Raw genomic sequence first — 18926 nt, 5'->3', positions numbered from 1 at the left:
CAAAAACGAAAGTAATGTCAGTGGGAAAGAAATATTAACGGATTGAGTGCCAAATAGGAGGAACAAAGTTAGAACAGGTGGACGGTTTAAAGTACTTAGGATGCATATTCTCACAGGATGGCAACATAGTGAAAGAACTGGAAGTGAGGTGTAGCAAAGCTAATGCAGTGAGCGCTCAGCTACGATCTACTTCCTTCTGCAAGAAGGAAGTCAGTACCAAGACTTAAGTTATGTGTACACTATTCAGTCTTTTGACCAACTTTGTTGTATGGGAGCGAAAGCTGGCTGGATTCAGGTTACCTTATCAATAAGGCTGAGGTTATGGGTATGAAAGTAGCTAGGATGATTGCAGGTACTGGTAGATGGGAACAATGGCAGGAGGGTGTCCACAATGAGGAACTCAACTCAAAGAAAAACTGGGAATGAACTCTATAGATGTAGCAATCAGGGCAAACAGGCTTGGATTGTGGGGTCATGTTACACGCATGGGAGAAGCAAGGTTACCCAAGAGACTCATGGGTTCAGCGGTAGAGGGTAGGAGGAGTCGGGGTAGACCAAGGAGAAGGTACCTGGATTCGGTTAAGAATGGTTTTGAAGTAATAGGCTTAACATCAGAAGAGGCACCAATGTTAGAACTGAATATGGGATCATGGAGGAATTTTATAAGGGGGACTATGCTCCAGACTGAACACTGAAAGGCATAATCAGTCTTAGATGATGATGATTGAAAGAAGTTATTTTGCAACTTTCATTCCATCTGAACATGATATACCGAGTAAAGTTTCCCATCTGGCCATTTGATCATCAGCCAGTTGACACCCACAGCTTGATAAAGGCCTTTTCTAGACTTATTCATGCATTACAGTCGTCAGTTACAGGCAACCCTGTCGTTCCTGCATGTTTTCTACTGTTACATACCCACCATCCTTAGCTCACTTCCTCTCCCTTTCCTTAATCACCTGGAAGCCATCTACCATCTATTCACCGTGTTACTCATCCTGCCCATCTGCCAACCCTTTACACATTATACCGTATGATTTTATGGTTTCGGCATCCACAGCTTAGTTACATGATAGCAACATTTAATTTTTATTTAATTATTAAATTCTTCTAAATCTCTTCTGGTAGCCGCATTAACTGTTAATAGTTCGTTACAGGATCATACATGATTTGTCTCATGAAGATTTAATCATGTCCTCAGGTGTATACATATAACTAACATTGGGTCATTAAAGATATATGGTCTCCCAGTGTTTGGGTGGTGTTTGAATTGTCAGAGCCACTTAAATTGGATGGTTACAAAATGAAACATCCTAAATTGCAGTTAGTAGCAGGCGCAGGCAGTATACATGGGCACTGGGAGCCGTGGGTGTGGACCAATGCTGAAAACTCAACAGATGACCACAAAAGTCCTGTGGTAGTGACATGACTATACCAGAAATAGGCAAAGCCACCAAACAGCCCAGTTGATATAATGTTTTTAGAAGATTTTGATAGATTTTTAATTCTAAAAATATTTCTTTGTGGATTAGTAAACTGTGTATGTACTTAAATTTATAAAAAGGAACATATTGGGCTTGAGCATACTCAAGCTACCAGTGAAATACAAATTTATATACAAAAGTATATTTTTTCCTCCTGTAGCACACAAGCTACTAGAATTACTTTAAAAATTGTCAGTAGCTGCATGTCATGAATATGACGTTTTATACATTTGTCCAAGATCAATTTTGTGCTCACCTTTTTGAGCCACTGGCAGTATTTTGGTAAGTGTTGTGGGTCCTCCACCCACATTCTGCAACAACGAGAAATTTAGAGATAGATTATCACTGTACGCTAGACTATATAACTATTACTTAGGCCGTTGGGTTTTGTGGGCATTGCAAATAAAAGTCTAGCTATTTAAGCATGTCTCAGCTGTCAGTCTTCTGGTGTCTTTCCGGCCCCTCTCCTGTGCACCTTCTTCAGTGAGTCTTTATTGGGGAAAGGATGCTGTAGAAACTGCCTGAGCTGCAGCCACTAGATTGTTAGTTGGCAATCCAAACGGTGGCAACTCCTAAGCTTTGGATTTAAAAAAAAAGTTGAAATTCATTACTGTTAAAAACTGGAAATCAGTAAACCTGCAGCACTGTTTGGACAATAGTTTTACTAGCCAGAAAATTGTTGCCATTCAGTTATTTTAAATGTTTTATGTAGCTGAGCTTTTAACATTTTTGTATTGGGTTCATGTTTAATTTGGCATAAATGCTCTACAGAGGTCACGGTCATTTGGTTGCAATTTCATAATTCTGTTTGTCTCGACCACAGTATTTTATTCACTTTATTGTCCATTGCGCATTACACCATTTTGAAATGTTCTAAAATGTAACAACATTATGAACAACAAAAAACAGAGTGAATCTGTTCAATATAGGTACACAGTACCATGTCCAATTATTTTCATAACATGTAGTGCAAACTTCGGTTGCTTTCTTGTCAGTCTGTCTGTTTGGAACAAGTTTTGCAATTGGTTTTAACCTAACTTCCCGATTTTAAAAATAGCTCAAAACTGGATGATAGTGCAGTATTAATTTGATTTCTAGTCAGTCTATTCGGTAGAGGTGGGGGTGTTAAAGGTTGGTTATGCTCGATATCTCGGCTACCCTACAGGACCCCAAGTCTTGTGCATGTAGTATTGGAATGCGTTCCAGGCAGTACGACAGCAGATGGGGGAAGAGGAGATGGACGGGGGGGGGGGGGGTTACACAAGTGAAGCTGCATGCATGCATGCACCCCTCCCCCCACCCACCCAACACACACACACACACACACACACACACACACACACACACAAAGCATAAAATAATTGTTTAGCCTACCCAAAAATAAATTTTTAATTGGGCTAAAAAGTATAAAATACTCTCCTACCTGCAGACAAGTAGTCCTTGAAATTTTTAGTTTGTGCATTTGTAATTGCTATGACAATTCTTGTAAGATTAATAATAAAAAATATGGGGCACATGCAATAGATAATAGTTAAGAGGAGAACTAACTATTCATGCATCAGTTGTATATCACATAAACCCAATGTTTTTCCATTATAAATCATAAAAGTATTGTCATAGCTATTTAAAACTGACAAGCACAAATTTTCAGGAGTCTGTGTAGATGTTAGGAATCCAAATGGAGCTAGGAGAAATTATTTTATACTCTTTAGTACCATTTAAAACATGTTATGTTGAAAAAAATGTGAATAATTATTATTTATTTTATATTTAGGCCGTGGCACTTGGTAAAAATTGTGCAAATAAGGGAAATGCAGCGGAAAATTTGCATGGAGTTACATGCTACTCTTAGAAATGTAGTACCCATTGCATCCATGTTTCTTAGGACCGACCATACAAATTAGAAAAATAATTTCCGAAGTAATCGCTTCATTTCAAGTTATAGACTGTTATAAACGTGCTTCTCCCAATTGTCAGAAATTGGATCAGAACGTGTCTAATTGAAGAATTACAGTACCATTCGTTGTCCACTCCTAGTCAACAAAACGATTGAGATCATTATTAGAATTCATTGTTACATGTTCTTATAATAAATCTATAACGAACTATTCTTGTCGAACGAAAGAAAACGGAACATTCCTAGACTCTAATGTGTATACACACTTCCTGTGTTTTCAGCGTCTTGAGGCTTCCTTGTGAGTGGTATGTACTGAAATCTTGTCCTTCTTTGTGGCATGATTTTCATCTCTGGATACTTCGCATGCTGTTTAGTGACAAACCTTTCATTTGCCCTGATCGTTGGTAGTGTGTGTGTTTCGTTATTTCTGAAAGCGCGTGGAAGTGTCTTTACAGGATCACAAATGCGTCAAGGATTTCGGCCACGTTTACACGTGGTTACAGTGTACCGTGGTTTAAGCTTTGGTGCTCGTGCTGTCTCGAATCTTCAAATCGTGATGGATGGTGCACAGGCTTAATTTCATAAGTTTTTAGATTGTTTTGCTTAACACGAAACTAAAGTCTCCCCTTGCACTGTACTCAGCCGCCATTCTGTTGTGAGGTTTAGAATAGTCTTGTTGCATTCAAGGCAACCGTGCATTCTGCAGAGGTCGTGGCGGTGCAAAAAAGGTCTATAATAGCACTTACAAACATTGCAAAGAACAGAGACAATTTGGTTGCCAATGTTAATTTTTCTGAAACAAGTCGTTACTCTTCTGGAGTTTTTCTGTGAATTATGGAAGCTTGACTTAAATTTATCGATTGTATGCTGAGAAAATGATTCACATCCACAGTAGCCTTTCCTATCCGCAGTTTGTCGGCTGTATAGGCACATATACCATTCTTTTGTCCAACCGTACTTCGGTTAAGTATTCAGATCCCAAAATTATATTGTCCCGTTTCTTAAATAGTATGAACAGCTCAAGAAAACGTTCTGCATGTCTTGTCAAATAGTCCAATGTAGTTTTGCTTGAATTTAAAGATATCACGTCACTATTGTTAAACGAATATCTTCCTAACAATGCCCAAACTTCTCTATTAGCAGCTTTATTGCTTCTGATATCTGTATGGTACGTCCTTGGAATACTGTCACGTTTAGCTGACGTGTATTTAATTTTAAAGATACGTATGAAGCTATGTTATAAAATCAAGAGGCATGAAAGTATAGCGCACAATTGTGCAATACATTCGTCTGGCAACTCGTGACCATAATGAAAAGCCGCAATTCTCAGTCTGTTCTGTTTCATGCTCCCAGTATATAAAGGAAAAAGGTGCGCTTAGTTTCGTAAACACCACATTGGAAGAAAATGTCTAAGGACTCAATTTAAATTCCTTGCGTATTGTTAAGTCACCCGTAGGTATTATTCTCTGAAAATACAACCTCATAACTAAAACGATCAGTGTTTTGTGTGTGTGTGTGTGTGTGTGTGTGTGTGTCGCAGCGAAATTCGTTGGCGGACTACGCGCATGGGTTGGAATGCCACCTCGACGTTAGCGTGTGCTGCGATACCATAAACCGACGTACACATGTGCGGGCGAGAGCAGTTCCCCTCCGACCGCCAGCCCTGCTCCTGGTCGATAGCGCACTGCATGCCTGACTTGGCCCCCCTCGTCTATGCGTTATGTATGCGCAGATACGGACGACGAATGCAGTGCTAACTTTCGGGGAATATTTGTACGAGATGCCACGTAGTGACGACTGATCTTTCTCGCATCATACGCGTTGTAAGGTTGCAAGAACTTGCAGACAAAATAATTACAGTCAAAGGTTCTGAACAATCGTCAGAATTTCTCCACTGCCAGAAACTGCTATGCCTGATGAAAACTAAAGTTAATCATACCCTGCAGCAAAGGTGACATCCTCGGGTAATGTTAATACAAGAAACTGTTGGTACAGTACTTAATTGTTCACTAGACAACAGGCTGCAGTCCTAGGCAGGAAACCTTTTCTCCGGTAGGCATTCTATATATAATAATTGCATGCTCCAGTGTAGTTTTTTACTGTCTTTAATTGCGTAGGTTTTACATTTGTTCCGACTGGAGCATTACTTCCCAATAGGGTAGATGAATTTTAGATTCTCCCTTATGTCCATTTAATGTCACTTTACACTTGCTAGCGTGACGAAAATCGGAAAAGCTTCCGTCTGTAACAATCGATGTTTTTGTTCGATTTTCGTGAAATTTTGAAGGTTTACCATTCTTGAACTACAGCCGGACGTAGATCTGTTACAATTTCAGTGATACTTTCTCTAACGATGGCTAATATAATTGTTATATACAACGACGAATGGTAAATAATTACTGCAACATTTGGCAGCCTTCAAAGCAAAGTTGGATGTTTTTGTGTAGCACAACAAGTGGAACTTTGACTTTGTTACTACTACTACTACCACCACCACCACCACCACTACTATTACAATTACTATTATTCATATAGTGATACAACAAACAATCTAATTAATAGTAGAATATTTCCATAATAGTGATTAATTTTATCATTGTTCACAGATGAATCCTAACAGCCGTGTGCCTCCTCTCAGGAGTTCATCACAATATCCTCGTCATGTCAGTGCCAACCATGTACCCAGGCCTAATCATCAGCCAAGATGGCCTGTCAATCACGTTCCATACGCCAAGGACTATAGGCAGTGCTACCAAAATGGGTAAATTATTTGTCTGAATATTGGAAATTCGTTTTTACGGCATCAGGGCATTCAGAGTGTTTATGCTGATGACTGTTACTGGCCCTTAATATGTCACTTAATGACAGTACACATTCTCCTGTAGATTGCAAATAATGATTTTGCTGTTCATTTAGAATCTGTAAAGTATGGCATGTTTCAGAATAGGATTAGGCTAATGGGGTCTGATTATATTAGAACAAGAAACCTGCCTTATACATTAAGCAGTTAATTGTAAAATGTCACCCTTGTCTCTCTTGTGATTCTGATGTTGCGATTCTCAAGACTTCACAGTAAATTAAAAACATAAATTTTACATATTCCACAAAAACATATGACATGACTACCCAAGGTTAATGTTTGCTAACACTTGTCTCAGAACAATTTGACATGACTCTATAAAACTAAAAGTAATGCTATGTAATTTTGCTTCATGAGCATAATTACTTAATGTGCATTTTTATTTACTTTTAAAAGGAAAATAACAATTTCAATGATGTAATTCTTTGTTCAAAAATAATGTATTTGTAAGCATCATATATCACTTCAACATTTTAAGCCAGGCATAACATTTTTCAGTTGAGATTGAATAAAATGTTGAAAAGGCACATTCACTCGAGAAGACTGTAAAATTATAAGGAGACGAAATGGATGACTAGTATTTCATCACGGCGATAGTGCACTTTTTACATAGCCTATATCTTCTTGGCACTGGAAATGTTTACTGTCATTCACAGTTAGCAGGAAACTGCTGTTTTACTAATGATATTCAACATGCAGAGAATTAAGACCCGCCTGCTTTTCTGAGTGTAATTGTTTGTCACTGGTCATATTGGGGCATGTTGTTGGATAGAGCTGACATATAATCAGTGGGAACTATGGTTAATCTGTTGATTTAAAATACTGTTACATGACAATATCTCCTGACAAATAAGGGTCTGGCTTGTTCTTCTTCACCATCTCTCTGCCATAGAGCCTAGGAATGTGCAGTACTTTGTGTCATGAATAAGGAGCAATTTGTGAATTTCAGACTGTGTAAGGATAGCTTCATCATTTTTGTCATATTTCACCTCGTAGATTGCTATAGCACTTAGTCAGCAGTTACACCCATGTTCATGTCAGTTGAAGTTTGTGGGAGACGAAAAAAGAAAAATCCTCATCGGCCACCATATACATACAGATAATAGATTACATAGGGATGAAATTAACCAGAAGTTGCAGAGTAGAGGAGGAAACAAACAAGGAAATTGAGAAAGAGATAAGCATTGGAAAAATTTATACTGAATACTGATGGTGAACTGTCCCAATATCAACAGCAAGTGGATGGGGAAGAAATGAGTAAGATGTTATGCAGTCACTTTGACAGACTTCAGATGGTTATTTGACATAGATAAAAGCATATCTGTTAAGTAGGTGATACACAATTATATTTCCAACAGTGCTTTTCCATCGCATTACCAAAGAAACAAACATTGGATAAGTGTCAAAACTTGTGAGATGATCAGATTTGTGTGTTCTACTTCCAATGTGCTAAGTAGAGGTGTAAATACAGAACTGTAGGTGTACCAGATGGATACCTTGCCTTACTACAGAAGAAAGGTATTAGGATTAATTAAGACTGAGCACTCAGTAACCGGAAGAAAAATAAATCAAAATGAAAATACCTTCCCAATATTTTAGGGCCAAAAAAGAGCCTTGTGGTACCATCATACTGTGGTGTAAAGATAAAAAATAAAATGTATTGGGACAGTTAAATAAGCTTGGTAATTGTTTATACTTAACATTCTATGGTCCTGTATGGAGTGATTCTGCATACTTTCCTTTTCTTAGAATAAAAAACTAGAAAATGCCAAACAGTTTATAAGGGGTTTTGAGTATAATATAAGGGACAATCAAAAATTTTCCATTTGAGGGCATTGCTGCAGCTTAATGTAGTATGACTCTGATGCCAGTATACAAGTACCATTATGTAGGCAAGGGATTAGTATGTCATCAGGTTGCCCCATGTTCTGGAAATCAGGGAATTTCAAAACTGTCAGGGAAATTAAAAAGAATCTCCCTTCTGTCTCAGTAGGTGAAATGATTAGTTTACTATGATGTCATGCATTGCTGCTGGCCGGGTGCAGCTGAGTACATTCGCCACTTCCCTACTCCACCATATTGATGCTCCTCTTCCTCACACCACTCCCCTCAGCTTGTAGCCAGTGCTGCCATCATTTCTTGGCACTAGCCTAGCAGCTGGTGACGAGAGGCAAGGAGGTGTGAGTGATGGTTTATTTGGACCTGATTTGCAGAGACTGTAAATGCAGCGGCCGGAGATGGCGGGCATATGTGCACTAGTTGTGTGTGATTGATTGCGTGATGTTTGTGTGTGCTCTCATCTTTTGACAGAGGCCATGGCCAGATATTTAGCTGTGAGAGTGAATATCTTTTCTACAAGCCTGTCTGCCACTCAGTGATCATCTTTACAAAGAGTTGCTACCAGTCCTCATTATTATTGAGTCTCACAGTATTAGCAAAAGTTATCTGTTGCATGGATTGATTACCGCAGTCTCATTTCATCAGCATGCTGTCTGTGACATGCCATAAGAGTGGATTTCTGCGCCGGGACAAAATCACAGGTCATTTCTGCTGTTATCCCTCAACGGATCGGGCCTGCCAATCTGAAGCCCATTGTATCCCACTAATGCATAGGCCCTGCCCAAAGGATCTAGTTTCACCAATTTGTCTGCAGGCCGTGCCTATTTGTACATGTCGTCATGCGGCTGATTTTCGTGGGTTATCCATGGACCTCAGGAATTGCTACTTTCCCACCGCAAGTACGTTGCAGTGTGGTGTTTTATAGACATTTTATTTATTCTATTAGGCACGTCAAAAGTAGTTTATATATTAGGAAGTATGAACAATAAGAAGAAGAAAACTGTGGGAATCGCTGATGGTCTGTGCGCTATGTACTTGTATATTTCTCAAAAGAAAAAGCACTCAATATGTGTAAAACAATAGATATAACACATTGGGTTATAACCAACAATAACAAACATAGTAGAACCAACACTTTATTGGTATTCATGTATAGTGTTGGTTTATATAACTCTTCCCTACCTTATACACTTCGTTCAAGAGGGCTACTTTTTCTGATGTTATTTCTGAAATCATTGAAGGTGTTTTAAATCTTTCTTTCGAATCCAAGGAGATGCATACTTTTGTCCACAATTGCGTTTAGTTTTTATTGAAATAAGCAAGTGGTCTAAATGGAATCACACACACCAGTTGGCTTACTTTCTCCATCTAAGAACATTTTGTTACAAAATATGTTGATGTTAGTACTTAAGATTTTTGCTCTTGTCAGAAAACGCCATCTGCTTGGAAGTTTTTCGAGTTTTTCCTCGTTTTGCGCTATTGTTTCTTGTACTGTAGCTGCAAAGATGGCTTTAAAATACCTTCAGTTATTATAAAGCAGCTACGCACAGTATGGTCACTTCCCAATTATTCCATTATTGCTCCTGATTTTTGACTTATGATCAAAGGGTGTATACGGCCCGGGAGATCCGGGAAAAACCCAGGAATTTTTTAGAATTTCGGGATTTTTACTTGTTTTAGTTTTTCGTTAAATTTTTTTAGGTTTGACGTGTAAGAACTGATAAGTTGACACAGAATTTTAGCCCAGTACTGCTGAATAATACTGCAGCAATGAAACATAACACAGAGAATAACACCAAAATTAAACTTTAGTTGCATAGAAAATGGGTCATTTACACAGTGCACACACAAGTTTACCTACACCAAAAAGTGTCAAAGGCTTTAGGTTGAATATTATGCAGTACGTTCGTAAGAAATAATGTGTGTTTGATGTGTGTGATGTCACATTTCTAACAGATCACTGGAAAATATTATGAATAGTGGCTTGAGAAGTGTTACTTTCAAAGTAAATTTCCACACAAGATGAATTATGTTATGTGTGAGAATGTGCAGTGAATTTCTTAAATCACAGGGTGTTATAACTCTCATTCAAAATGTAACACTTGAGGATCAGCCATTTGAAAAATTTCGGGCCCAGAAGATAAGTCATTTATAACACTATTTAAAATTTTACCAGCACATTTGTGTTTGATATGGCTTAGTAAAAAAAGACTGACCTTCAAGTTAGTTTTTATATTTAATGTTGTTCTTTCATAGATAAATTACACAATCGATGGCAAAAAGTATAATTGACCTTAAAAAAAAAAGTGCATAATATGTTGTTGAGCAATGTCACAAGTCTCTTCATGCTAGAACACTTAGACTTTTCTATAGTATATAAAAGACGAAGTGTTCTGGCATGCGGAGCAATACCAGTTCACTTCTTTTCTACTTTTTTTGCCGGTGAATTGTCTCTTTGTCTCTGAACACCTCTAATGTTCACTACTGCTTCTTTCTAACTAAACATATAAATAGACAACAGAAGGCAGCATCAGTCATGCGACAGGTAGCAGGAAATCCATACCTTGCTCTCATATGAAATTAGTCCAGTTTTAGAGTGAAAACCTGTATCTCGTGCAGCTACTATATTCCCTGCTCTAAAATTTGCTTTCAGCAATGACGACGCTGGTTTTTTTTTAAATATATATATCATTTCCATTCCTCAGTTTTTCTGATTTTTATTATTATTCCTATTTAAATACAAAAGCTTGCAGTTTAATTGTTGTTAAAAGACCTTCAGTTACTTTCTTTTGTTTTAGAATAGTAAGAGATTTTTTTCTGTAAAATATTTTGTGCATTTTTACAGTCTTTTCTTTTCGGATTTTTGTGTTGCTAAATTTTTACCTCCTGTCTTTATTTTAATATTTAATTTCTTTATTTTAATATTTAATTTCTTAAATTTGGTTAATTTTTCAAACATTTTTGAATCACAAAAGGTATTGTTTGAAATGTATATTTAAACATTTTTGGGAGTTAGCAGTTTAAAATAAATAATGCTATCATATTCACTTGTTTTAAAAACATTTTATTAAAGAAACATTTTAATTATTATTAGACAATACAGCAAATAATTTAGAAGTAAGTACCATGTTTAACAACAAATACTGTAATTTATGAATTGACTTTGGAGAACAACTCATTTGGAGCTGTGTGCGAGAGCATTGATTCGTTCTGTAATAGATTCTCGCTCTATCTGAGCATTTTGAATGGTCCCCGCAAGTTTTGCCGTCTTCTCTTTAAGCTGTCTTATTTCTGTGTCAACAATCTTCCTCTTAGTCATGATCCTTTTTCCTGAATAACTCGTCATTTCTATTTTTGAGGTCTTCAGCATATCGATCTCGTGAGTTTCGTACAGAGTGTATAAGGGACTTTGTTATAAGCACTCATTGCACTCCGCCGTGTGTCTTGACTGCGTCGTACACCAGTCTTGTGCTCACTACAGATTGTTCCCTCATATTCTCGAAGAGGCATTCTTTGTTCACCGAGAATCCTAGGCGCTGTGGACAACGTGAAGCCCACATGTACCAATTTCCAATAAAACGGTGTCTACCCCTTCGATTTCTTTGAAACATTTTTTAAGTTACCTTAAGAACGCGAGGTTGACATTAGGGCCGTCCATCGATACTTGTAAAAGCTTTTTAATTGCTTTCATGTTTTTCTTGAAGGACTCGAGTAGCTTAGCTGCTGTCGAACTGCCGAGAAAAGCCGATGCATAGTAACGGATGCACACGATATTTGTGAAACGATGCACTCCAAACACCGCAATATTTCCGCTTTTGTTACTTCGTCCTTTATTGTCATCTGATCAATTCCTCTCAGTTTATCCCCGGGTTTTGACATTGCAGTGAGGTATCCTTGTGCGGAGGCATAACAATTCCAGCGGCCAATGCCACTGTTGTTGACCCAGCTGAATCCGCAGATGTGGTAGTGGGAGCAGAATCTGTCTGCTGGGCTGAAGTGGTCGCTGCCGCTCGGGTGTAGATGTACAAACTTGCTGTGCTTCTCATGGCAGCTGCTTTCGCGACGTGCTTCTTGGATTTTGTCATGTGAATTGTAAGAGCCAATCTTCCCATAGTACGGATGTTAATGAGGGTCCCTGGATATAATCCACATTTAGCACTATAAAGGTCTATGGGTACTTTCACCAACCAGTCCTTGAATGCTGGATCTGAAAGCCAGCTATCCTGAAAGCCAATCGACATGGCGTAGCCGCAGTAATTGTTGGTGGGTAACCTTTATTGAAGAAAGAGGAACGATGGATGTAAATAAAGCTGCACCTTGTTATTACGCATAATGAAATATGACACAGTGAGTGAGTGTTACCTACCTTGTCAGTTTACAAAACTTTGCCCCGCACGTGCGCAGAACTGAATTCAACAGGTGTTCCCGAGCACATTGGCTACTGACAGACTGTGTGATTTGAAAAGTGAGTGATGCACGTTTGAAAACACTTGTCTCTGCCAAGCAACAATAAGCATAAATTAAGAAATTATTAGTAGTGCTGTGTTTGTTGACCCTTTAAGAAACTATGAATGGCAAGACTTATCAACCAGTCTTACTCCAGTAATCTGTTGCAAGTTTCTAGCTAATTTTACATGTACAGTACAGCACCTCAGTTATAAAGACGAAAGATATTAAGGCCACCGTGCTCCATGTTCTGAAGGCTTCACCACCCTTTCGTTCTAGCTTATTCCTTACCATGAGGCTTCACCCCCCCCCCCCCCCCCCTCCCCATCCTCCTGCTGCTGCTGTTGGTTACTTGCTCTCATCTCCCATCCACAATTTCTAAGTTTTGAAGTCTGCCGGTTATGAACGACTTGGCCTCCCAGTTACTGTACAGCTGAGGCGCTCTACTGTATGGAAAATTTCCAAATACTTCAGGACTTAGTAGACCTTCTGTTGTACATATACCGATTTTAATTGAAAGCCTAGATTCTGTACCAGCGTACATGTTGTATTACTTGCAGAGGAATGATTTACCCACTTAAGTTAAAATATGGTTTTACTTGACATCCAGTATATTGATAATGTTACTTTTTATGTATCTGTCCGTACCTAGAAACATAATAGACAGCTCTTCAGCTGTTATTGTTTTCACATTATGCTTCTTGCTGTTCTTTGATGTACTTGCAAGCACCTCCATATTTTTCTACTAATAAAGTCCGCAGTAAAGGAAACAGTCTGGGATGATAATTCAGTTTGTACATGCCTTGCAAAACCTATTTAAGGATTTCCATGCCAGAGTAGCTCTGTATATTTGGACCACAGAATCAGAACGGTTGCCCTTGAAGTTTTGTGTGATCCAATGGCTGGAGAACGTAGATGTTGCGGAATGTGCTCTAGTAACTGCTTCCATATCTTTGAATGTTTGTTGCAAAGACAGAGCACAAAAATAACCCGAACCGTGCTAGCTACATGGTAATCTGTGATCATCTGAAGAACTAGCTACTCGTTTCGATAAACTCATTTTTCAAGACTCTTGCTCCAAACTTTCCTCCTTTAATTATTGACCAACTTACGTAATGTTATTGTTTACCACTTCCCTGCCAGATAGTATTTTCCTATAATACTGTCTCGACCGTTTTTTTTTCTCTTGACATATGCCAAGTTATATTTCTTGGCATTGGATGTATAAACGGCAACTGTTGTATTTGTATTTAATCATGGTAACAGCGGCTGTATTATGGTGTTTCACGGTATTGGGATTTTGAGCAGGCATGTAACGATGTTAGCTGCTGAAATCGATGGCTCGTCTTTCGTGTGATTGATTGCTGGCTTGGTCGCCTCACCTCACCATCTCAGCTCGCCGCGATCTCTCTTCCCAGTTCATCCAGTCACTGGATCGCTTTGCATTGACCAGCTGACACCATGGTGACTGCTCCTAATCTGTCCCATCCTTCATTGCCACTCCAGTCCCAGTCAGGCAGAACGCAGAATGCTTTCAAAGATCCCTAGACCTTGCTGTGAGTGCTCGCAGCCTTATGTCAGTGTGTGTTTAAATGTTGTACAGTATATTCGGAGTTTTGAAAAAAGCAATGTAAAAGTTGTTGCATCACTCTTTGAGAAAACATGACACCGACTACGGCTAAGTATGAACTTTACTTTGTAAAGGTTCTCCTAAATCGCTGCAGCCATGATCACGAAATAAAAACTACATAAATTGTGTTATTGGAGAATGGCTTATGGAAAGGTTATGGGTTTTATACTTCCAAGCACTTTAGGAAACGAAATCCAGCAAAAAACAACGCGTTTTGGACAGATCTTTGATTCACTTCGGCATTTGAAGTGTATGTTTGTGTAATATGAAAGTAGAAGTAAGAAATACATCAAATACCGCAGTTTAGTTTCTGAAGCATTCTTAGGTTCCTGCCTAACCATGCCCTCCAAGAAAAAAACAGCAAACCATTGTTAATGCCCAACATTATATGTGAAAGTTCAGCTTTTCGTGAAGTTATACTGTACTTACATTACTTTAAACCATTAACCTTTCGTCTTCGTATGGTCGCACTACTTAACAATGATGCTGTTAGTGGTTGATTACATAACATGTCTTATACTCCGAACGAGGCCCATGAGAAAGACAGGCCACGGTGTGTACATTACAAAGAACAGCCTGAGCTCACTCGTTCGCTTAACTCAGTGGGTAAAATGCATTTCTAAATCTGTCAACTTGCAACTGGTGCGTGCATACTAATGAAAATTGCATCTTGTACTGGAATCCGTTATTATGAAGTATTACTGATTACTATTCATACAACAAAATTTAAAAGAAATTCTTGATAGAAATGGTATAATCGCTTGGTTATAGCATTTAGTCTCTTTTTCGTAACAGTTCCCCGTTCATTGAAGATGTGGTGCCTTACGCAACTGAAAATCATTTTGGCATGATTTTAATCGCCAAATTAGGGCCTATTTGTAGGCCTACGGACTTCCTATGATTGTAGGACTAACAAAGGTAAGATTCCGTAATAGGGGATTCCAATAGACGATGAAATTCTCCTTCGTACATACACATCTGCGTATGAGTTAACCGGTGTAGAAACACACTTTGCCTAGTTGAGAGAGCTCAGCCTACCTTCATAACATACACGCCGCAGCCTGTCTTTCTTGTAGGCCTTGTGCTCTGAATAACTGCGGTCATTCGCTGGCAAGATCACGTAACATGAGCTATGACTGACTGGCAAAAGCGCATCGCTCAACGCAATCTCTATTTTAGAGCTCAGGAAGCTACTGTGCTGTAATTTGTGGAATTTGTATATATATACTTTCGCAGTACTAAAATAAACTGTGTGCATATTGTCTCACTTCAAACTTTTTTCCAGACACATTGTTTTTCCTAGATTTTGTTTCCTAAAGTGCCGGGATGTCCTACGCCGGTATAAGACTTTTACGATTCAAAGGACCGATAGGTTTTACAGCTCCGAGGGAAAGTATACTGTTGCTTAACACGGATGTATTTTAACCTGCTTTATACGTAATTTCATCCGGGAGAAGTGTGTTTTTAACTGGGAAATCTGGAATATTTTTTTGTCCACGTATACACCCTGGATCATAAACCCTAAGATAGTTGTTCTGAAAAGCCCATCAGTTTCGTTTTTGGCTAATTGTGGAAGTCCTTTGCTTATTAGTCTTTTTAATTGATGTGCTTATCAGAGTTTGTTTCTGTGGTAATCAGTCCATGCAACAGATAACTTATGCTAATACTGAGAGACTTGTTAATAATGAAGACAGGTAGCAACTCACAGTAAAGATGATCACCCAGCCACAGACAGGCATGTAGAAAAGACATTCACACTCTTTCAGCTAAATATCCGGCCATAGCCTCTGTCAGAAGACGAGAGCACACACAAACATCACACAATCAGTCACACAATTCGTGCACATATGCCCACCATCTTCGGCCGCTGCATCTACAGTCTCTGATAATCACATCCAAACAAACCATCACTCATGCCTCCTCGCCTCTCGTCAGCAGCTGCTTGGCTAGTGGCAAGAAAGTCATGTGCAACGTGTACTCTGTGCTCTTTCCTGCACATTTTTTAGAATGTATACTTGTTCAGTTTTGTGCTCTGTTTGGACTTGCATTATTGTGTTGTCACTGTGGCAGTGTTGCCAAGTTAGTTGTTTTGGTACCTGTCTAGTGACTAGTGAGTATTATAGTAGGTTTTAAAAATATTGTGGTAGTTTTACAGTAAAATCACTTTATCCATTCATCTTGCAGAAAATAACACTATTTAATTTCTTAACATCTATTAGTTCTTGAATTTATATCACCTAAACATTTATAATATACGGTATTCTGTCGACATTTCTGTATTGTTATGCATTCTGGTATTAATAAATCTGCAGCTGCTTGCAGTGTACATATATATCATGCCAGTGTTAATGTGGTATTTTTTACATAACTGGATATTGTTTCAGCACTAAACATGGGTAAAGTAAAGACACAGTAAGCCCAGAAATGTTGTGCTGAATGGCTGTGCAGTAGTAAATTTGTAAACTGATCAGAAAGAATTTTTGGTGACGACACAAGAGCATCTAGCAAGTTTTGTTGTAGGATGTTGTTTGTACCTTACACTGACACATAAGCCATAGTGGCACAAAAAAGACAGCTGCAGCACACTAAAGAAAAATACCAGTCAAAACGATAACAGAATCATTAAAAGTGAATCAAGCTGAGGGTTCCCTTGCATTTTTTGCCATTGTGCAATCATATCATGTGGTCACTAACATGGGTTGTATGTGACTATAATTGGAGATCCTTTAAAATTTATGCTGTAATAATCTTGTTACAATGTTTATTCTTTGTGCTTTGTGATAATGTTTTCTCTTCTGCTATACGATCCTTGCACCCAGTAGTTTCCAAACACCATATTTGTTTACAAAATATGACAGTATACATGTGATGTATTACGACAATGAAAGGAACCTGTGACCCCACTGGAGGTACTCTATTTTACTTAGATTATGTTTACTGTTAAATATAAGTTTAATTCTTTGTCAAAAGAAACCCAAAACCATATTCTGAAATAGTGTTTTGTTTCTCCACTACACAGTGCTAAAAGTTCCTCCAAAAAATCCTCTCTCTCTCTCTCTCTCTCTCTCTCTCTCTCATATATCAAACGAAAGTGCTGGCTTGTTGATCACACACAAACAAGGAGAGGGAAAGACTAAAGGATGTGGGTTTTAAGGGAGAGGGTAAGGAGTCATTCCAATCCCGGGAGCGGAAAGGCTTACCTTAGGGGGAAAAAAGGACAGGTATACAATAGCGCACGCGCGCGCCCACACACACACATCCATCCGCACGTACACAGACACAAGCAGACATTTGTAAAGGCAAAGAGTTTGGGCAGAGATGTCAGTCGAGGCGGAAGTACAGAGGCAAAGATGTTGTTCAGTGACAGGTGAGGTATGAGCGCTCCCTCGATGGTTTGTTTGACGAAGAAATTCAGCACTACCTGTCTGACCAGGGCGTAACGGCTGTTCATAGAGTTATGAAAAGGGTTGACACGAACATCATTCCAACCCGCACTGTCTTCCTGACGTTTGACGAAGTTCAACTCCCATCGAAAATGAAAGCAGGCTATGAGATAATTTCCGTTCGCCCTTATGTCCCGAACCCTACGCGTTGCTATCGGTGTCAGTGGTTCAATCACACCAGCCAGTCCTGTTCCAATCCGGCCAAATGTGTTACGTGTGGCAAGGATGCCCATGAGGGTGCTTGTCCACCTCCATCCCCTCGCTGCATCAACTGTATGGGTGACCACGCTGCTTCCTCTCGAGATTGCCCCGTTTTTAAGGACGAAAAGCTCATCCATGAAATAAGAGTGAAGGAAAAGGTGTCGACCTTTGCTGCTCGAAAATTATTCGCCAGTCGCAAGCCCACCGTGCCTCAGACAGGAAAATACAGCACTGTCCTTGCTTCTCCTCTGCCAACAAAAGAGGCGGCCACGCAGACTTGTGACCTCACCTTTAGTGCCACGGTCGTCAGATCGGCCAGCGCAAAGATCGCTCGTTCAACCTCACCTCTTTCGCCTGCCCACTCTATGGCTCACCCTTTGTTGGGTTCTGCTAAATCTCGAGCCCAAAAGTCAGGCACCAAGCCTTCCGAAAAAGAGCATACTCGTGAAGAGTTTTTACGTACCGCAACTTCCCAACCATCGGTTCCTCCTTCATCTAAACATCATACTTCCAAGAAGGCTACAAAGAAACCCAGTTCCTCTCCTTCTCCGCCAAGGTGTGTCCCATCTACAGCACCACCTGGCGGAAATCGCCCTCGGCCGTCTTCTGTGTCGCCGAGGCGCACTGCTGGCGGTCGGTCAACCGGCCGATCGCTGGTGGCAGGGGCTGCTCCTGACCAACCTATGGATCAGGATCTTCTGCCTTCGGCTGAATGCCATTCCATGCTGTCGGTCGCAAGCTCTGAGCAGTCGTTGAGTTGACAGCGCCCTTGGTCACATTCCTCCATTTTCTGTTCACCCTATGTCCATTATCCACTGGAATATCCGCGGCATTCGAGCCAATCGGGATGAATTGTCGGTCCTCTCACGATCCTACTCGCCGGTCATCTCCTGTCTTCAGGAAACAAAGCTGCGTCCCCATGACCGCTTTGCTCTCCCTCATTTTCAGTCCGTCCGATATGACCTCCCCTCTGTTGAAGGCACTCCAGCCCATGGAGGACTCATGATTCTTCTCCATGATACTCTCCATAATCACCCGATTCACTTAAACACTTCCTTCCAAGCTGTCGCCGTCCGTCTTTCCCTTTCTGGATACACGTTCTCTCTTTGTACTGTATACATTCCAT

The 18926-nt window shown here is 39.6% G+C and overlaps 1 protein-coding gene across 3 annotated transcripts in view; it reads left to right on the top strand.

Moving 5' to 3' along the window:
- The window catches only part of LOC126091849 (RING finger protein 44-like), a 143851-nt gene that overhangs the window by 9339 nt on the left and 115586 nt on the right, over positions 1–18926 (top strand). For all 3 annotated transcript variants that reach the window (XM_049907111.1, XM_049907109.1, XM_049907110.1), the window contains exon 2: positions 5988–6142. In XM_049907111.1, coding sequence (XP_049763068.1) covers positions 5988–6142 — 155 coding nt within the window. The remainder of the gene's footprint in view (positions 1–5987; positions 6143–18926) is intronic.

Source organism: Schistocerca cancellata, chromosome 7 (assembly GCF_023864275.1).
Source record: "Schistocerca cancellata isolate TAMUIC-IGC-003103 chromosome 7, iqSchCanc2.1, whole genome shotgun sequence".
Lineage (NCBI taxonomy): Eukaryota > Metazoa > Arthropoda > Insecta > Orthoptera > Acrididae > Schistocerca > Schistocerca cancellata.
The sequence above is the reverse complement of the archived record's forward strand: the minus strand, read 5'-3'. Positions and strand labels throughout refer to the sequence as shown.